Source organism: Ornithorhynchus anatinus, chromosome 2, assembly GCF_004115215.2.
Source record: "Ornithorhynchus anatinus isolate Pmale09 chromosome 2, mOrnAna1.pri.v4, whole genome shotgun sequence".
NCBI classification, from domain to species: domain Eukaryota; kingdom Metazoa; phylum Chordata; class Mammalia; order Monotremata; family Ornithorhynchidae; genus Ornithorhynchus; species Ornithorhynchus anatinus.
The window spans coordinates 47,831,476-47,852,614 of record NC_041729.1 but is presented as its reverse complement, the minus strand read 5'-3'; the positions used below and the strand labels follow the sequence as shown (position 1 = coordinate 47,852,614).

General features: G+C 46.1%; 1 protein-coding gene across 2 annotated transcripts in view; it reads right to left on the bottom strand.

Annotated features, from left to right (window-relative positions):
* The window catches only part of SMG1 (SMG1 nonsense mediated mRNA decay associated PI3K related kinase), a 117,293-nt gene that overhangs the window by 7,395 nt on the left and 88,759 nt on the right, over positions 1–21,139 (bottom strand). For both annotated transcript variants that reach the window (XM_029058053.1, XM_029058054.2), the window contains 20 exons: positions 20,625–20,854; positions 20,291–20,539; positions 19,684–19,822; positions 19,458–19,567; positions 18,981–19,199; positions 15,898–16,088; positions 15,478–15,650; positions 15,082–15,361; positions 14,487–14,759; positions 13,940–14,174; positions 13,077–13,303; positions 11,078–11,228; positions 10,796–10,985; positions 10,138–10,607; positions 8,437–8,574; positions 6,132–6,284; positions 3,646–3,825; positions 2,429–2,656; positions 1,204–1,415; positions 906–1,012 (listed from right to left, as the gene is read on the bottom strand). In XM_029058053.1, coding sequence (XP_028913886.1) covers positions 906–1,012; positions 1,204–1,415; positions 2,429–2,656; positions 3,646–3,825; positions 6,132–6,284; positions 8,437–8,574; positions 10,138–10,607; positions 10,796–10,985; positions 11,078–11,228; positions 13,077–13,303; positions 13,940–14,174; positions 14,487–14,759; positions 15,082–15,361; positions 15,478–15,650; positions 15,898–16,088; positions 18,981–19,199; positions 19,458–19,567; positions 19,684–19,822; positions 20,291–20,539; positions 20,625–20,854 — 4,155 coding nt within the window. The remainder of the gene's footprint in view (positions 1–905; positions 1,013–1,203; positions 1,416–2,428; positions 2,657–3,645; positions 3,826–6,131; positions 6,285–8,436; positions 8,575–10,137; positions 10,608–10,795; positions 10,986–11,077; positions 11,229–13,076; positions 13,304–13,939; positions 14,175–14,486; positions 14,760–15,081; positions 15,362–15,477; positions 15,651–15,897; positions 16,089–18,980; positions 19,200–19,457; positions 19,568–19,683; positions 19,823–20,290; positions 20,540–20,624; positions 20,855–21,139) is intronic.

Genomic DNA, 21,139 nt, shown 5'->3' with positions numbered 1-21,139 from the left:
GCACCTCGGGTTTTGGGCGAAACCTGTATTAAAGCAACTTTGTGTCAGAGTTGGCAGACGTCTCCCGGCCCACCAGGAGTTTACAATCTGACGCTTCATCGCATTCCAACCCACGTGGTTGGAAGACTGTTCCGAAAAGCAGAGGCAGCCTGGCCTAGTGGACAGAGCACGGGTCTGGGTGTCAGAAGGACCTGGCTTTGAATCCCGGCTCCGCCGCTTTGCTGTGTGACTTGGGGCAGATTACTTAACTTCTCTGTGCCTCAATTACCTCACCTATAAAATGGGGATTGAGAATGTGGGCCCCATGTGGGACATGGATTGTGACCAACCTGATTATCTTATATCTACCCCAGTGCTTTGTTTAATATAGAGCCCGGGACCTAGTAAACACCACTGGTTGACACTTTCAGCTTCTATCTGCCAAACTTGCTTTTCTCTTCATGTATCGTACCCTCCTAAGCACTTAGTAAGGTGCTCTGCACAGAGTAAGCGCTCAACAAATACCACCGACTGAGTGATAACAACAAATACCATAAACACACGAACAAAAATATTCCCTAATTCCTCACACATTCACTATGACAATTCCATCATTATTCTAAGCCAGAAAGAAGTAGAAAAGCAGCATGGTGGAGTGACTGCGGCACGGGCCTGGGAGTCAGATGGTCACGGGTTCTAATCCCAGCCCCACCACTTGTCTGCTGTGTGACCTTGGGCAAGTCACTTGACTTCTCTGTGCCTCAGTTACCTGGTAAAATGGGGATTGAGACTATGAGCCCCACATGGGACAGGGACTGTGTGCAACCCGGCTTGCCTGCATGCGCCCCGGTGCTTAGTACAGTGCCTGGCACACAGTAAGCACTCCACAAATACCATAATTATTATTATTAATTATCATCATGTACCTGCAGCAAAGGTTGGCTGATACGTAGCAGATGATGTTGGGCTGGAACACTCATTTGTTGCATCTGTGACTAAGGGTGATGCAAAACTCACTAGATTATTGTAGATACTGGAAGGCAAAGACAATCGGGTATTACAAAATTGATTTCGGGTAACTATCCGCTTCAAGAATGCCCATAACTGTAACTTTAAATTTACTAAACATAAAAGGGTCCCAAAGTGAGAAAGACCAAATCTTAAATATTCAAATCAAAATACTCCAATTTAAGTATCCAGAAAAAAACAAAAACTATTTTTTACCTCTGGCTTTGTGTTTTCAGCTCTTTCAAGGTGGGAGTTATCTCCTGCAGCATCTCCACATGCTCTTGGCTGCGAACCTGCCCCATAGCCTGAACTAATGTAAACAATACCGTTTGAATATTGTCTTGCCATGACTTATATTCACCCAAGAATTGTCTAACACTGTTCTCATAGGGAACATCTTCACCATCTGCCAAAGCAGCCTCTTCATCCTAGAATGAAGACATTAAAAATTACAAAACATTCTTATCTGTTCTATTATAAGAAACTGTCGGGCCATGGAACTTTTTGACAATTTTCCCGTGAATCTTACCATGAGGTAGTTAGAAGTTTGAAAAGACGAGCTACGAAGCCTTTACGTCTGGAACTAGGCTTCATTTCCTTTACTGTTTTATCATTCTAAGAACTTTATAATTCAGGCTTTTCCCTGCCAAAGGGCTAGATTTCTGAAAGTATCTACATTCAGCCAAACTACAATTGGCAGGATCAAGGGCTTATGGAACAAAGGTGGTTTTGGGGAGTGTCCTGGGTGAAATTCATGGTTTGTGGAGATCAAACAAAAATACTAATGATTACATGGGGAATTTAATTGTAAATGTTTCCAGTAAATTTATGGAAATCCTAATTACTCAGAACTATACATTCTGGTAGTAATACTCAAAACCAAAGTTGATAAAACTGTGGTAGAAAGGGAAATTTATCCAAAAAAATGTACTTGAAAATGACCTACAGAAATCAATGACCTACAGGAACAAATGGATCCCCTCAACGCAAACGAAACACTCACGTATACCCATTAGAATAAATAAAAGATCCTTGGTCATTATTCCTAAAATGAGGAAATCCCCAAGAATGACGTAAGAACTAAGGTTCTACAGACAGTCAGGTCTACCCTAAGGCTTTTTTCTTTTTTCAATCGGTCAGAATACTGTTGAGGAATTAAGGGTGTTTTTTCCACATATATAGGACACAATATATGCTAGAAAGAAATGGTGTTGTGCATGCATTCTGGCATTGTTCAAGGCACTACAGCTCCAAGCTTGTCATGCTATGTTTTTCAGTAACACACTTCCCAAATTATAAGATAAACTGATTGTGTCATATCAATGGATAAAAAAAAAATTAAATCCCCCAATTCGGCAATCTCAATTAAGTGAGTCACTGGGCCAAAAGGGGGGGGAGGGAAGAGAGAGGAGAGAAAGAAAACATTTATCTAAAGCCATACCTTGGCCATTGCTTTCAATAGATGTTTAACATCTCCAAGTTGCCTGTTGTGACCGGTAAGCACTGTCTTAATACTATCCACAAGGTTCTGAATTGCTTCACAGACTGATTCGATTTGCTGTTCTTTTTCTGTTTGAACCGCCCTCTGAGTAGACATATCCTGGGTCAGTTGTTTGTGTGCAGAAACAAGCCATTCAGGGCTGCCAATGGGAGGTTCGAGACCGGAACCCTAAAACAAACACTCTGATTTTAAAGTCACTCAGAACAACCTCCAAATTTCTTTTACCCTTACGTGGTCTCATTTCAAAGCCTTTCGCTTTGAGATTGTTTCTCGGGAGGCAGCATTTGCTCCCCAATACCCTTTTCAGTTCATGACAAAACTGGGCCCAGAGACTGCCGATTTTTTTTACTCGCTCTGGTTTCCGGAAGGAAACAAAACAGTCGATGGCAGGAAATCTAGTTCCTGTTCCCGGTTCTGTCACGGGCTCTGTTCGAAAACCATATTAGAGTCCATCGGCCCTTGACGGGGATAAAACCTGAAAGCAACTCGGACACAGGGCTTAGTGTCTGGATGCCCAATCCGGAGGCTCTATCTCTCACCACCCACACCTCCAGTTCATTCTAATGGACCAAGAGAGAAGAGGAGACATTACACACTCTAACTGTGCCTTCAGATCACCTCCGCAGCTACTTGGGGACATGGCCATGACGGCTGGATGTCATTTCCCTTCTGTTACACGTCTGCTTCCCCTTTCGTTGGACAGAACTATTTCCTGCCGAAAGCGGTCGTTCAATTAAACAAAATACTGGTAAAGTCTTATGAAGCACAGTGGAATCCCTTAAATACCCCTATATAATAATGTTGGTATTTGTTAAGTGCTTACTATGTGCAGAGCACTGTTCTAAGCGCTGGGGTAGATAGAGGGTCATCAGGTTATCCCAGGTGAGGCTCACAGTTAATCCCCATTTTACAGATGAGGTCACTAGGGCACAGTGAAGTGATTTGCCCACAGTCATACAGCTGACAGGTGGTGGAGCCGGGATTCGAACCCATGACCTCTGACTCCCAAGCCCAGCCTCTTTCCACTGAGCCACGCTGTACCACAGCTCAGGAAGAGGTAATACAGGATCTAATTATTTATGGAACAGAGCGGTTGGACATACTCCCTTCATTCTACAACCCACTTTCTCTTCTTCTTAAGTGACTACAGGTCTTACCACTCTTTGCAGTAAACGCAGTTCCAGTTCAGAAACCGAGCTGTTAAACTGTGAGGCAAACGAACACATCTGTTGACAGCGCTTGATGAGTTCAAACAAGGCAGCATCGAGATTTAGAGCTTCGGCAGTTCGCGTTCGTAGGCTTTCAAAATGAATGATATTGCTGCAGAGGAAAGTGACCTATGACAAACAGGAAAGGAAACAACAACAGGCTGATAGCACTTCGTCCTCGCGTAAGGTGGCGGCTGGGGAAGTGACGACAGGTGTTCGGAAAAGGTGCCGGCTGCTTGGGGCTCCCTCTGATCCCGGAGGTGGTTTTCCCAGTGGGGTGACCTGTCCGCTGGAGCCTTCCGGATCTCCCTTCACTGCCTTCCCTACTCCCAGCCCCCTCCTCGACCCGCACACCCGGGGACTCTTCCCAAATGGCGACCACGTCGGAAGCCGCGGCCGGGGTTTTCCTCTCCCCAACACCACTCCTACTGATGTAAAATGCCCAGGCTCTTCATTCATTCATTCAATAGTATTTATTGAGCGCTTACTATGTGCAGAGCACTGTACTAGGCGCTTGGAATGTACAATTCAGTGACAGATAGAGACAATCCCTGCCCAGTGACGGGCTCACCGTCTAATCGGGGGAGACAGACGGACAAAAACAAGACAACTCAGGCGCAATAAATAACTTTCTACAATTCTACAATAGTGTTACATCAAGATGCATAGTGAAAACACCCATTACGAGAGAACTAACCAGTCTTCAATATGGCATAGTTCACTCATTCATTCTATCTTCCTCGGTCATGAGGAAGATGGCGGTCCTACCGCCGCCTCCGCCCTCCAGGTGGGAATTCTGTCCAAGTTCTGGAAAAGCCAATTCATCCAGAAAGGGTTCGGAGCCTCGTTCGTGGCAAATTAATAGAATGTATTGAGGAATAAGGAATCAAGGAATCAAGCGCTGCTGGATGTTCGTAAATAGCTGGAAGTAAGCCCGAGGTTTGGGACGGAGGTTGAGGCGCTAAAGAAGTCGGGGAAGTAACGTATGGCCCGGCTGTAGCTGCGCAGGCTGTGCCACGTGGGCCTACGGGTGTTCACAGAAGGAAGGCCCCACAACTCTATGCCAATTGCCTTATGCGTTTTGATGACCTCTATAATGACAATAACAACAATAATCATAATAATGATGTCATTTAAGTGCTGACTCTGTCAGCACTACTAAGTGCCGGGACGGGTACAATGCACTCAGATTAGCCACAATCCCTGCACCACACGGGGCTCACAGTTTAAAGGGGAGGAAGAACACATATTTGATTCTCATTTTATAGATGAGAATACTGAGGCACAGAGAAGTTAAATGACTTGGCCAAGGTTATTCCGCCGGTAAGTGGTGGGGCAGGGATTAGAACTCAGGCCTCCTGAATCTCCGTTCTGTGCTGTCTTCATTGCTTCTCGACTTCTTTTTGGCGTGACTGTCTTCAGAGGCAAACCTTTCTTTCCCTACCAAAATGCTGTCATCACATTCCCCCCTAGCAAGAATCGGATCCAGGATTCAGAACACTTTTCCCGCACTTGCTAATGACGGACGGCGGGTTTACTGGAGCTAAATATTTACTTTCCCAACCAAAAGGCGGCCCAAAGCTGAACGTGTGCTAGAACATGAAGCAGAGTGCTGTCTGGGCTGGGGGAGAAGGCACACTACGGTGGCAAAGAAACAATAATAGGGAGAGAACATATCTCCCAATCAGCAAAACAAATGGAACAACTCTCGGTTCATATTACATGGTTCACCCTGAAACAGATTTAATGGAGAGCAGGTTTTCCAGTCTACAAGGAGGCGAAGCTCCCTCTCTGGTCTTACCAGGAGAACTCTCTGCCATTCCTAATGGTCGTAGACAGGAACAAGCTCCCAGAACAGCCCAGGATTTCCTCATTATCTAAAATCCGCACGCCTGGTGGGTAAGTCCAAGAGGATTCCCCATTCTTTTGCCCCAAGTCTACATGGACTCGCTTCCTGCGGGAGAGGAGTTTTTTCAACCCCTAGGCAGTCTTAGAGTGCTGGCATGCCAAAGTCAAACAAAACCCAAAATAATGGAGCATTCTGGCAGGGGAGGAGGAAGAGAAAATACAAGAAATTCCAAAAAGGTGAACCTTCATATAGATTGGTCATCTGGCTCACTGCTGCCTTAAAAACAAATCGCTTGGGTCTGCACTGCTGGCAGGGAGACAGCAAACTTCACGCTGTTCAGTCCAAGGTAGGCAACAGGCCGTCGATTCATTTTTCCCACTAAACCGAAAACCGTTTTCCTAATGTCTTTATTTGCCATTGCCTGCTCTTTGGTCCCCTCCTTACAGGTTTTCCTTCCATTTCCCCCACCCGCCTGTCCTTTCCCATTTCCCATTTGTAACAACTCACTTAGAAGGGAGGACGGCAGCTTGAATTCTAGGCTGGCAAAAATCTAATTCATAATCACACAATTATGAACTCAGGGTACCTGATTTGCTCGTTGGCTTTCTTTCAGAACGAGATTCCTTCTTTCCGCTATTGTTGCCTCAAAATCTTGTAGGACTGGAGCCAATGCGGGATTGGCCCCTCCTGCCCACTTCAAACGTTGTTCGATGCTTGCTTCGAGGGCTGCTAGTTTCTCCTGCAATAACAAGGAGTCTTTTGAGGATAACGATTGAGCAACCCCACTGCTGGGAACCAAAGAGGACGCACAGACAATAACCCTGGCCTGGCTCTCTAGGAACTAACATTCACTGGTGGCAAGCCAAATTCCTAGCTAAACAAACACACACAAGTACGCCACACATTTTAAAGTGAGTCTTGAGTTTTATTTTTATCATAGTTTGTAATGATCTGATTTCATCCAGTTTTTTAAATTGGTGAACTCGAAGCCAACATCCTGTGTAAGGAAACTGCAAGATAAGAGGTACGGGCAAGTTGAGAACCTTCACCCAAACCTGCCCCTCGTGGGACCACCTCTTATTTTCACTAGGATTTGACAATTTTGCCTCAAAACCTACCAAATAATCACTTAAATTTGTCATTTAAATAAGACACTCATAAAAAAAGCAATCGCCATTATGGCAATGCTGCGGTAAGTCACACGCACCTGACCTAAAAGCCAAAGTGTAAAACTGGAACCTTCATAAATGACTTTACCTGTAGTGCTATTTAGATAGCAGATGTATTGTATTAGATGTATTAGATTAGATGTAACGAATTCATAAAATTTAAAAAAACCCCACCATTTCACGACATACTTGCACATTTTGATTAAAAAAAATGAATGCATAAGTCAAGCTTCCTAAACAGAAACGAACCGACACTCAGGGCCTTATCTGGGACGAAGGCAGGAGGGAGCAATTGTGAAGTGAATAGCATTGACCTGGGAGAGCAGCTGTCCATTCCCAGGGACTTGAGCTCTTGGGTGTTAGAGCCCTTGGGGGTTAAAACGGAGACAATAAGAACTGTCCTCTTCCTTGAAAAGTTGTTGAAAGAATAAATTAAGATCTTGAAAGAATACTTGAAGCACCTGAAGGAGGACTTTGTTCCTGTTGGACCTCTGAAAAAATGCATGGTTGCTTTTTCTGGAAGGTGCCTTATATCTCCAGGGCTCAATTTAGCAAACAGATAGGTAATTTACCAAATTCCTCCAGGACCTGGTAAGCTTAACGTGCCTGGAGCCAAATTAAGCACTTGCCCGTTTTAGCATATTACATATTATTATTTCTACGTGGCCCTACAGAAGAAGGAATCATGGTTAAAGCTGAAAATGTGAGGCTTTTGGGCTTTAGAAAAGGAAAGATAATTAGCTGAGGTTATCCTCTCTTTGTAACAGGGATGACAGAAGTGCAGGCACCTCTGAAACACAACACTAATTCAAAAGTAGGAGTACCGTAAGAAGAGAAATAAGGAATCTGGAACGAAGGCAAATGGGAGGGAGGTTAGGAATTCTCACAAGCCAACTAACATACAGTTCTTTTCCTTGTCTCTCTCTCTAGACTGTAAGCTGTCTAGGGGCAGGGAACGCGTGTGCTAATGTTGTCGTCCTGTCCTCTCCTTGGCCGTTAGGACAGTGCTCTGCACACAGTAAGCTCTCATTAAATCCGACTGCTTGAAATAGCTTTGCTTGGGTTAAATAAAAAGATGAAGTTGAGTTCTGCATCTAGATCTTGAGTTTGGAGAGTTCAACTCATTCATTCAATCGTATTTATTGAGTCTAGAATTGGATCGGGCCAGGAAAAAGACGAGCCCGATCAAGTTCTGGAGACCTCCGACTCCTGTCCTCTGGCAGCCTGACCACTGACGCGCTAAGTGGGAAAGAGAAAGAGGCTTCATGCAGGTTTAGTGTTTTTCCTTCTTTTCATTCAATCCTAAATTGAGCTCGGGAGCAGCTGAGACCAAGAACATGTAAATCTATTAGTGGGATCACGCTACCTATGTAGTCACCCAATACTCCCGTAAGCCCGTCAAAGGGCAGGGACTGTCTCTATCTGTTGCTGATTTGTACATTCCAAGCGCTTAGTACAGTGTTCTGCACATGGTAAGCGCTCAATAAATACTATTGAATGTCAAGGAGTCCTACTTTCTTGAAATTTTGCTTCACAGTTCTGGCAGTATTTTTTTTTTTAATTAAAGGTCTGAGGTTTGGGTGGGCCAATTCTAAACGGGCCAGGCTTGTGCTTACGGAGGGTCTAGGAGGTCCTCAAAAGCTTGCTCCCGATAGCGCTCCACGATAAGGTCACTTCTGGGTTCTCCTGCGCTCGGAAAAAATAAACGACGGCACGACGTACCTGAACCGCTGCAATGGACGTTTCGATCTGGCTCAGGGTATGCAGCTTCTTTTTCATATTTGTTAGAATAGCAGAGCGAGGTGGAGGAGTCACAGACATGGCTTGTGGTCGGGTGATTAGGAGATCTTCGTGCTGCCACTTTTGGAGGAGGAGATTTAAAAGAAAAAAATGAACATACACAATTCCCATAAACCATCAATCGATCAATGGTATTCACTGAGCGCCCTGCGAAGCACCCTGCAATAAGCACTTGGGAGAGGACAAAACGGTGGGGGGACACTCGATCCGGAGCTTAGAATCCAGCGGGGGAAGATGGTTTTAAAAATAAATGACTGGGGGGGGAAGGTACCATATATAAGGAAAGGTATATATAAGCGCTGTGGGGGCTGGATCGAGCTGAGACTCCAAGTGTTTAGGGGCTACAGTCATAAAGGACGTGGGTGACGCAGAAGGGAAGGGAAAATACAGTAGGGAGATGAGAAATTAATCAGCAACAGGTTCTTGAAGGAAATGCGATTTTAGTAGGGCTCTGAAGACGGGAAGAGGGATGGTTTGTCAGATGCGAAGCGGTGTACAGCGGGGTATGGGGAGGGGAATGTTCCAGGGAGGAAGGTAGGCAGGAGCAAGGGGGTCAACAACAGGAGAGAGAAAATCGAGGCACGATCCGTAAATTGGTGTCAGAGGCGGAAAGAGTGCGGGCTGCATCGCAGTGGGAGAGGAACGAGGACAGGTAGGAACGAGAGCGCCGTTTGAGTGCCTTAAGCCAAAAGTGTCTTCAAGTTAAACTCTTACTTTATACTTCAATTTTCAAATGGAATGACCTGAATGGCTTTCAAAAAGACTAATCTGTTCAGTAACCCGCCTGATTCAGTAAATTTGAACATTCTAAAATATTTCTCCCATCCATCATTGAAAAGCACCTCAAAAGTTTCGGCCGTTCAAAGTGAAAAATGTTTTACTGTTTCAAGAGACACGATATGGGCAAGTCACTTAGCTTCTCTGTGCCTCAGTTACCTCATCTGTAAAATGGGGATTAATAATAACGTTGGTATTTGTTAAGCGCTTACTATGTGCGGAGCACTGTTCTAAGCACTGGGGTAGATACAGGATAATCAAGTTGTCCCACGTGAGGCTCAGCGTCTTAATCCCCATTTTACAGATGAGGAAACTGAGGCATAGAGAAGTTAAGTGACTTGCCCAGAGTCACACAGCTGACAAGTGGCAGAGCCTTGGAATGCGAACCCATGACCTCTGACTCCCAAGCCCATGCTCCTTCCACTGAGCCATGCTGCTTCTCTAAGACTGTGAGCCCCATGTGGGACAACCTGATCACCTTGTATCCTCCCCAGCGCTTAGAACAGTGCTTTGCACATAGTAAGCACTTGATAAATGCTATTATTATTGGGGTGGGCGAGCGGCAGAGAGAGGAGCCAGTGCAGGGAGGAAGGGTGGCCGAACTGGCATCCACCACGGGGCAGGAGGACGGGCCCCGACCCGAGGAGTCCTCGGGGACGGTCCACCGCGGGGCGGGCGGCCAGACCACCGTCTGAACCCGTGGAGCCAGCCGACGGCTGGGGCGAGGCAGAAAGACGGCGGATGAGGGAGGAGAGGAAAGGGAGGGGAAACGGAAACCGAGCGAGGAAGGGAAGGCGGCCGGGCGGGGGAAGCGGGTCAAACATTTTCTTCCCACAAGTGATTTACCTGAAACATGGCGATCTGGAGCTGCACTCTCTGCAGGCTGGTCTTGAAAGAGGAAATACTGGTTTCTAGCCTGCGCACCAAATCGTGCTTCTTCCAAGCAGTGTCGTAGGAACTGGCCAGGACCGTGGCTCGGTTCATGACCAGCTGGGAGAACTTTCCAATCTGGATGTTGTGCTCCACGGCTTTCTTACACAGATCGTCCACCGAAACCTTGCTCTCTGCCCCAAAGTCCTTTGCCTCGACCTGGGCGATGATGTCGACGCCCAGCGCGCTGATGAAACTGCAAAGGGTTAGCCCCAAGGCTTGATTAGGCAGGCCAATTAAGAGCTGCCTCACGAAGTCAGCTGTGAACGCCTTTATGGGTTTGGCCATCTGATCTTCACTAAAACAAGAGTTTCTGAAAAGCGTTTTCACATTAACAATTTGAACGGGTCCATTCACCGGGCTCTGATCTTCGAGCGAACTCGATCCTACAGAATGAGACAGTCGGCGGGCATTTAAGATAGAAACGGAAGAGCGGGTCACAACCGCTCACCGTTTCGATCTCTCGAGGGAACGGAGGTGGGATTTACAACAATACGTACGGTAAAAGGGAAAGGAACGAGACTCCGTTCCGTAACCTTCAGACCCAGCCATCTTACAAATATGCAACATTTACCTGACAGCGTTTTAGAAAAAGTACCACAGAGTCTAAAGAATTCTTTGATGGTCTGCAGTCTTTTGAGAAAGAAAATCTCCTCCAGAACCTGTCGGTGATTATCGTCGTCAAAGAAATTAATCTGGGTGCTTCTGGCTTCTCTTATGATGTCTATCTTTCGCCACGATACGGGGACTTCCATCTTGTTTAACTGAGTGCCAAGAAAAATGAATTATTTCATTGTTCTACTGCTCCTCTTAGGTTCTTCTAAGCTTAGACATTACAACACAGTCTAACCTTTACCTTTTCAATTAACAAGCCAAAAGCGGTTTCCACTTGGGCGAACATTCCATCGAACGCAACCAAAAGCATTTGACCGGCGGACATTTTTGGTGTTTCATCAACTGAACCATTCCTTGGTTGAATCAATTCGCCATACTGAGAATGGAGTATTCTATGAAAGACAAGGGAATTTAAATCTTTGAAAATCTTTGAACAATCTTTGAAAAGGGAGGCTTTCTTTGAAGAAAGATAAAGTAGGACAACTTCGAGCAGGTAGGGAATTAGTTTTATTCCTACAAGAGTTTAAAAGGTGTTAATTCTGAATTAAAAGGGATAGAGCCCTGCAATCATTTTATTCTTTATGTTGAAATAAATAGGGAGTGGCTTATCACTAGCTAATGAACTTTTTTAAATAGTTACTTCAGATTCCCGCTATTCCTCACCTTCTAGTCTAATTTTTCCATAAACTCTTTCCCAGGTCCCCCTGAAGTTAAGCCAGTGTCGGAGTCCCTTCTATCTCAGAGGAGAAAACTTTCAGTTCACATTCTTTGGATGCAAACCAAAGGAATGTGCATTCTGAATTTATAGGACCACATTATTAGCTGATTTAACTGGTCTCCTGAAGTCTGTTACCCCCGTTACTTGCTTTGGACTGGAAAATAACTCTACTCAATTCTGCCTTGAAGTGGCCGACTGAACTTTCACCTCACGTTTGGACAGAGAGGTACAGGAGAACTAGGCAACATTTTTCCCACATGTTGTGTGCCTGACACGAGATCCGGCACACTTTGTCAGACACAGCGTATTACCACAGGAATTTTCTTTAATGCAGGGGGTTCTGTTCGAATGCAAACCCAGTGTTTACAGGGGAACTGGGAGAACTTGCTTCCAAGCTCAGGATACCCAAACCCAAGTAGAGGACGTACAGTAAAGACTACCTTTCACGTATGGCTGTTGGGAGAGGTGAAAAGGTGGGAATCAGCTCCCTGGAGGAACTCAATAAATACTAACTGAAAAGAGAAAGCAGGTTGCTGGGCGGCCAGGCAAGATCGATTCTTTCAAAATCTTGCTAAGAGTTATTTCTCTCAAGATGCTTTCTTTAGATGTTTTCAGGATGTTTTATTTTTAGCGTACAGTAGACATTCGGATTGTCGCAACTGGGCCATCTCCAAGCTCTACTTGGCTGGAGCGGAACACTCGGGCCCCCAGATGTAGCAGGCACTCCCCCAATCCCGGGACTGCTTCTTCTCACAGCCCTGTCTCTCGACGGAGAGGGCCTCGATGAAAATCTGACCCTGAGAAGAGGCCTCAATAGCCTTCCTTCACCAACTCTCCCCTTTCTCTCCTTCGAAGCTGCAGAGATATAAGCCCCGCCTTCAGTCACCTTCTCATCTGAGACCAGGGTGGATCCAGGAAGGATTAGGTGTCTCAAATTGTCAGCCCCCCGAAGGGGCTGGAACTGTGTCTAATTTCCTCCTTTGTATTCTCCCTCAGCACTTAGTAGAGTGCTCTGCGCTCTAGAGAAGCAGTGTGGCTCAGTGGAAAGAGCCCGGGCTTGGGAGTCAAAGATCATGGGTTCGAATCCCAGATCTGCCACCTGTCAGCTGGGGGACTGTGGGCAAGTCACTTCACTTCTCTGGGCCTCAGTTACCTCATCTGTAAAATGGGGATAAACTGTGAGCCTCACGTGGGACAACCTGATGACCCTATATCTCCCCCAGCGCTTAGAACGGTGCTCTGCACATAGTAAGCGCTTAACAAATACCAACATTAGTACTATGACCGAAGCGTTTGTGGGTCTAGAGAACTTGTTTTGGGATGTACGGCTCAGCGATGGGGGGTGGGGAAGTGCCTGGTGCATATCGGAGTGAGAGCGCGACACCCACAGACTAGGCTACCCGTATCACTGCAACCAAAGACAAAGTCGGGCAATTTTTCTGGTCAAAAAAGTAAAATCAAAGATAAGCCAAGAATTAAAGGGGGGAAAATGATCACTCACTTCCGGGGAAACCCAATTTACCTGGCAACATCAATATAGTGAGAATGTGTCTCTTCTTCCAGGCCCATAGCTGCATTTCTTAAATAGGCCTGAAGAGAGTCAACCAGGGTTTGCAACGGAACTCCATCAGTTGTCTGTTCAATGAGGTTGTCCAGTTCGTGCAGCATGCTTTCTAAAGTGTATTCCCCTTTCATTAAACATCGCAGAGCTTCCGGAAAGATGATCTGCCGGAAGTTGGAGTTCAATTCCTGTAACGTGGGAAATGAGCATATTTCACGGTACTTCAGATCTTGCTACTCAATAACAGGAATAAAACCTAACTTAACTGTAAATCTAGGAGTCAGTGGAATCATTCAAACCTTTAAAACCCAGTGAGACTATTTTAAGACAGACTGCATATGAACACATTTTCCAGCTATGGTCTTGTAAAAAAAAATCCAGTATCTAACCCAACTTATTCAAGTATGAATCAGATTTAATCACAAAGCAGTCCGTGGATAGTGTTAGAAATGAGGAGCAGTCCAAGCGTGCAAGTACCTTCCAGCGACTGGAGCAGGTGAGATGTCTATCTTGGTCTAAAAAAGCTTTCCACCCCTAAGTTACGATCCAGTCCCCACCCCCCCCGCCACAACCCTGAGATCTATTTTCTTGAAATAGCAAACAAAAACTTTTGAGATGGAACCAACGATAGGAACAGATGATACTGGCTGTAAAGGAAGGACTGACCCTGTCATATGCCAAAGTAAAATTCCCACACGCCAATCCATCAATGGCGTTTAAAGGGCGCTTACGAGGCGCGAACCACTGTACTAAGCGCGACACACGAAGAGAAAAGCAAGACTGGCCGAGAGAAGCTGGCCATGTCAACCGCACAGATCTTTCACCTGAAGCGAGGTGTAGACTCCATTAGCTAAGTGAACTGCCTCCGAAGCTTCGAGGGGATTGGGAATATCTAAATCCTGAGGGACCAGGTGACACTGCTTCAGTAACTGTACAAGGCAGGTTACATTTCCACTCATGCTGCACAGCTCCTCCAAGAACCAGGCCCCATCTCGGGAAGTCAGATCGACCAGCTGCTCGCCAGCACTAGAAGCGGCACCTTCCATCATTAAGTTGCGCCTAAACCAAGAATTTTCAGTTATTTCAGGCTTTTGATATTTCCGTTGCCGACATTCTGAATTCCCACACCAGGCGAGCGTTCTTCCCTTCTCGACCACACAATCCTTTCCGTCACATGAGCCCGTGTGTATTCGGGGGCGCCCGTCATAGATCTATTCACTCGTTCACGTTTAACAGTATTGCATTTGTTGCAACTGGGAAACGGCAGATATTTTACAGACTCAGTAGAGCACGGTGTGTATGGCCGGATGCAGTGGTCACGAAGGTGCTTAACCCTTTGCAAGTTTAGGATCCGATAATCTTAGTACCCACCTTGTAAGTGCACAGAGTGCAGAGATGATAACGCTCGCCAGGCTCCAGGACCCCTCCTCTCCGTTTTCATGAAGAAAAACCTTAATACACCGTTCAATTTCTTTTAACTGCTCCTCGCAGACCAGCACGGTCACTGCTTCTTGTTTCAGGCGCTCCACTTGTCTGATAAGCCTATTATTTATGTCTGCCGCGTAGCGCTGAAGAGTCATTTCAGTGGCAGTTATGAACTGACACACCGTGGGCGGTGGCTGGGGGGCATACTGGAGTTCATATCTGTGAAGTGACAGCAGAGAGACAGATTTTGGGTTTCCAACCTCGGATAAGATTACTTTGATTCCTTATGAAAGCAGCTTGAATTATTCATCAACACTTTTGGGATAAGGATGTAAAAATATGTTATTTTTCGAGACGATGCCTCAACTCAACCACCCCTGAAAATGTGGGAAAAAAAATTTCAAAAATCAATTTTAAAATAACACCATTATACCCTTGGGGTATACGATGCCGTAAAAAAAAAAATAGTTCTTTTCATTGTTCGTCTGGGGAAAAACACGCAGGGAAATGTTTTCCTTCTCTCGATTCCTTATCAACTTACTTCCGGTACAACTCCTGACATCTCTCGATGGTCGTATTGCGTATAAGTTCTTCCATCCAGGTCTTCCACTGCTCGATTCGGTGTTTCTGGAATATGGTTTTCGGGTACTGAAGGGCTACGGTCGCGTAGTTATGCAGCTGCTCGAGACAGCCTCGCAGGACGGAGCGCCTCTGCTGAAGGAAAGCTCCAACCTCGCCCTCCAGCTGCTCGCACTGACTGATCAAGTGGGCTTGGCCAGCGTTCTGCAGGAAGGTGGTTGCAGGCACGTAGCTTGGAGGACCTTGCAAGCGAAACACAGTATTACTACCACGACAATACAATGAAATGCAAGAGTCAAGTCGCCCGGGGGCGGAGAGGATTCTCCACAGGAGATTAAGATATTACTCGAGTCCATACCCAGGTCCATTTGGGTGCTAATCTCCTGAAGCAGACTGGCCAGCTGGGTGGCTTCTAAATTGTTAAACGCAGCTTGGTAATGTGTTATCCACTGCTCAAATTCATTCAACTTCACCTGGATGGCTTCTTGAACGGTTCTCTGCTGAGTCTGCAGTTGGGTGTGTTCGGAATACCTGAACAAGAGAAATTATATAAACCAACAATATTTTTAAAAAATGAAATTAAAAAAACCATACGTCGAAGGAAGGTCTGTCGAGTAATGAAGAGATTTTGGAAATGCCTCCTAGAAACGTGAATTACTACCAAAGGAGTTGGGGCTGTTTGCAAAAACTATCATTTACATTCGCCTCCAACTAATTTACTTGCAATATTTTAACTAACTGAAAAATGCATACGAAATAATACACATCATTTTTAAACCTGTGCTGCAGAGTGTGCGAGGGATGATCTACTCCTTCGGCTCCTTCTAGAAAGTCAATCTCCTCAACGAGTTTGCCTTGCAGTTTTTCAACATCTGTCAATTGCTCTTGTAGGCTCAGGTATTCTTCTAAGCTTCCATCTAGCTTTGGAAGCACAATCAACATCTCATCTCTGTTTTTAAACCAGTTCACCTGTTAGAAAAAGTATGAAAATTAGGAAAGCTTAATACTCAATTCCTCAAGGCCTATTCTGTAGCTTGGACTAAGCGGCTAGGAAACTGCAATAGATATTTTATTGCAAGAGACTTAAAATGTAATGTGGGGGGAAGCACAAGCAAAACTACTTACAGATGGGCGGAAAGGAAATGGAAATAGGGAGAGGTGAATAAGTGTTGAAATTGAGCACGTGAAATTCATTCATTCATTCAACAGTATTTATTGAGTGCTTACTATGTGCATAGCACTGTACTAAGCGCTTGGAACGGACAATTCGGAAACAGATAGAGACAATCCCTGCCCAATGACGGGCTCACGGTCTAAACGAAAATGGGAATCATGAAAGTACTGTGTCAGTAAGCCCACATGATAGATATACAAATGGTGGGGGTGGCTGTGAGGGCATAAATGTTGAGGTGGTAAGTGGGAGGATAGCAACTCAGAAGGAGAAAATTAATTGGGGAACGCTTACTGGAAGAGGTGGGATTTCAAGATGGGGAGAGCTGCAGTCTGGTGAATTTAGGAAGGAAGGGACTTCCAGGAAAGGGAGAGAGCCATGGGCAGTGAGGAGGTTTGTTTGGGAGAGCGTACAGTCAGGCTGAAGCTGCTGAAGAAGGAACAGAAGAAAGCCTTGAAGTCCGACACAGACGGAAACAGGTAGCCTTTGGAGGAATCTGAGGAGAACGCTTTAGAAAGATGATCCCGATATGGAGTGTAACAGAGTCCAGAGGGGAGAAGTCCGAAATGGGGCGATTAATGATGAGGACGATCCCGAGCCGAGAAACATCGTGGAGCAAGAAACAGCAGGATTTAGCAATATATTAAATGAAAAAGCTAAGACAGTGAGGAGTCAAAGTCTGCAGGCTTCTAGATGGGGAGGATGGAGGTGCTGTCAAGAAACAGGGAAGTTAGGAAGAGGAATAGGCTTAGGAAGGAAGCTGAAGGGTTCAGTTTAAGCTGCCAGAAGGATATCCACGTGGAGGGGCTCTGAAGGCAAGAGGAAAAGTGATATTACGAACAAAGCAGGAGAGGTTAGAGCTGGTGTTGTAGATTTGGGAGCGGAAAGGTGGTAAATGAAGACACGCGAGTGGATGAGCTCCCAGACAAAGTGAGTGCAGGGTGAGAAAAAGGAGGGAACTCCGAACAGAGCTTCGAAGGTTACCCAGAATTGGGAGATGAGGCGACAGAACAGTCAGTAAAGAAAACCAAGGAGTTGGCGGAGGAGAATCAGGAGAGCACTGGGTCAGAGAAAAATGGTGAGCCAACACTTCCAGGAGGAGGACAAAAAAAAAAAAGCCAAAAGCTTTATGGGGGAATCAGTGCAGGGAACAGCATGATGGATTCAGCTACGTGGAGGTCATCTGGAACTTTTGAACCGGGCTGTCTCAGAAAGAGAGGTGGTGGAGAGAAAATGAGAGCAGTGGGTTCACAAAACCCAACCAAGGAGTGTGTGACAGAAATAAGAGCAGAGCGTTGGGGAGTGAAAAGCAAGAGAAGTCATTTTTCAGTATATGGAAGACTGGAGACTGTACGAAGATAAAGGAGGCACCTACAGTGCACTTCTGTGAAAAATGCACATTATTGTTATGATCAGTAATAATAATGATAATATTGGCACTTGTTAAGCATTTGCTACATGCCAGGCACTGTAGTAAGCGCTGGGGTAGATACAAGCAAAAAGGGTTGGACACAGTCCCTGTCTCACATGGGGCTCACAGTCAGTCTCCATTTTACAGATGAGGTAATTGAGGCACAGAGAAGTCAAATGACTTGCCCAAGGTCACACAGCAGACAAGTGGTGGAGCTGGGATTAGAACCCATGACCTCCTGGCTCTCAGGCCCGCGCTCCACCCACTATGCCATGCTGTTCCATTAATGAGATGGGATACAGCAAAACAAGTTCTACGACTCCCTGTGTAACACAAGGAGGTAAAACAACCTTCATTTCTTCAAGAGAAATTCAGAGCTAAAAGGTGTGAGGAATTCAGGACTCTTGCAACGGTGGAACTAGAAACATTGCATTCAGGAATAACGAACTGAAAATCTCCCCGCATGATGAGAAAGCCTTCCTTTCACTCCCTCCCATGTCTTCTTCCAAAATAAGGTTCAGGCTGACGTCTGGAATGCATCGCCAGGGAGCCTGCGCCCACCAGAAATTCCGTTTCTCTATATTTAAAGCAGTGTCCCCCATGTCCGCTTGCTTCTGTAACGCCCGGCAGGGAGCAAGAGAGCCACCGCCTCCCTCTCCAGCCGTGCCAGCGGATAAACGGCCAGACTAGGGGCTACTGCTTATGCAGAGGCACCGGCTTGGGACATAGCAACCCTCGCTCCCAGAGTAGGGGAGAAATTCCCTCTGCAAACCTGCTGAGGGTTGGTGCCCCTCCTCATCCCCAGGAAACCCGCCGGAGCTCAACAAATTAACACAAAATGGCTCTAACGGCACGGGTATTTATCATCAATGGTGTTTCTTGAGCGCTTACTGTGTACAGAGCACTGTACTAAGCACCAGGAAAGCATATACAAGTGGAAATTCAACTTTTTTATGGTATCAGTTAAGCGCTTACGACGTGTCAAGTATTGTACTAAGCGCTGCGGTAGAAACAAGCTCATCAGGTTGGACACGGTCCGAGTCCCCTGTGGGGCTCACAGTCTTACCCCCCATTTGTCAGACGAGGTGACTGAGGCCCGGAGAAATTGGGTGACTTGCCCGAGGTCACCCAGCAGGCAAGTGGCAGAGCCGGGACTAGAACCCCGGTCCTTCTGACTCCCAGGCCCGTGCTCTCCCCGTTAGGCCACGCTGCTTCTCTGAACCTCGATTCACAATGCTTCCATTTTACTCATCTAGCCTTAGTCTGAAGACTACTTCACCTTGATTTCAGCTACTCGGGAAGAAAAGAGGCTGCGGGTGATGTCCCTTTCCATCTCCCTTTTACTTTGCTTGTTCTCTGCCTGCTGGCCGCCTCCGCCATAGACAGCTCCTGCAAATCCTGCTTCCCCTCCGGCTGTCCAGTCCACAAGAGGATCGTACACAAAGGCTTCCAGCAACGTGAGCAGGGTCTCTCTTCCACGCCGCATAATTTGGAGAACCTGTTGTTACACGGGTAATAGAGGTTTACAGAATTTGACTTTCTCTTTTAAAAAACAAAACTAATTTCATATATTATTCTGTTAATTATATATGTATATATATAAAATATAAATAACTGAATAGAACAATTCAGTTATTCCATGCAAAGGAGAACATACTACACACAGATTACTTGTTTTTTTAGTGAACTAAAAACTGAGAACAGCTCAGAGCTCCCATCTTCCCTCAAAATGCTGGCCAACAGAATGGACTCCTACCTGTTCACAAGAAAGCCTGAAAACTCCCTCAACTCCAGTTACACCGAGAGCTGTTTCGATGTTGTGAGTCATCCTGAAAGGAACTTTCTCCGGCACTCTCAGACTTTTACCTAAAGAGAGAACAGATTTTACCATTTTTCCGCCCCTCTAGCTCTCCTTCCCCTCCCGCCTGCTTTAGATCAGAAGGGGGTTTTTTCCCCAGTGTTCAGATCCACTTTTACTTTACCTTTTTCAAAACAAACATTGTAATCTATGTGAACAACTTCTCCTGTAGTCATGTCTATAAGAACGTTATCCAGATGTCTATCTCCAAGGCCGATTATGTATCCAACCATTGACATGACCGCGGTGGATCTTGCGTAAGACTTCAATAGGGGAAAAAAACCAACCAGACACATGACATATTTTTATGAATCTTTCTGCTGCCCTGAAATCTTTCCAGTTATACAACCCCAACGCCCACCTTGGAAGTTCGCACTGTGGGCACCCTTCTTGACTGTAAGCTCGTTGTGGGCGAGGAATGTGTCTCTTTATTGTTATACTGTACTCTTCCAAGCACTCAAGACAGTGCTCTGCACACAGTAAATGCTCAAGAAATATGGCTGAATGAATACTGTGCGCTGATTTTTACCCCCCTCTCGCCCCGGCTAGCTTTTTAAATCTCCACTAATTTTGCTCTTCTTCACATAACAGGCCTCAGCTCTGATTTTCCAAGCAACGGCCACCGGGCTCAAACCCAGGCCTCTCCAACTGTTCCCATGTCAAACCCTCTCCCATGCCAAAAGAAACACCAACCAAAACCCCACCAAGAACTGTCTCCATCTCATGCATACCTGGGTAACTCTCCACCATTCGTCAGGTGTAGTACAAGAAGACCAAAGCTCCTTGGCCAGAAGGTTTGGAGGGGTGGCTTCCATCAGTTCTTCCAACACAGCCTTCATCACGTTGAGAGGCCAGTCTCGCCGGGACACGTCGAGACTGAGTCCGACCGCTTTCAGGGCGGGCCCGATTTTACTGTAATAAAGCTCGCTGGGCCGAGGTACTATTCCAGGATTTTGAGGAGTCTGGTAAGAATCCTGGGCCTGTACGAGAAGAATCGTGCACACATTCAGAACCCCGGGAAAACGAGCGCTTTGACGGCTGAGCGAACGTACTCCGAGTAGCTACCTTTTGCGCTTGTAAAGCAGCTTCTCGCTGTTGCCATCGCTTGTAAAGGCCAAATAAGGGAGTGGCTCCATCTACCCACTGAATCAGGCCCGACCTCGTCCCCAGCGGGGTCACCGAATAGTGCCTGGCATGGAAACGGGGCGTCTCTTGGCGATTGATGGTAGCGAACATGGTATTAACGATAGATAGAAACTGCATGATTCTCTCATCCAGGTGCAGATCTTCCAGTCCTACGATACAGAATTCGGGAGAGTTGCGTGGGCATTTTCAGGCCAGGTGCTCAAAAACGGGGAGGAGAGGACGTTATTCTGTGTTTTGAAAAGTTTCACTTGGGTGACCTCATGGCTCTGCTGCTGAGAATAGAGGCGAGAAGTGAAGACCAAGGTGTGAGCAGCTTATGCAGCTGCAAGGATCCACCTTCACCCAGGAGGCAGAATGGTGATGGCATGAGCATCACTAAAAGCCAACACCCATTTTCTTGCTATGATATTAAAATCCATCACATCGGGAGAGGA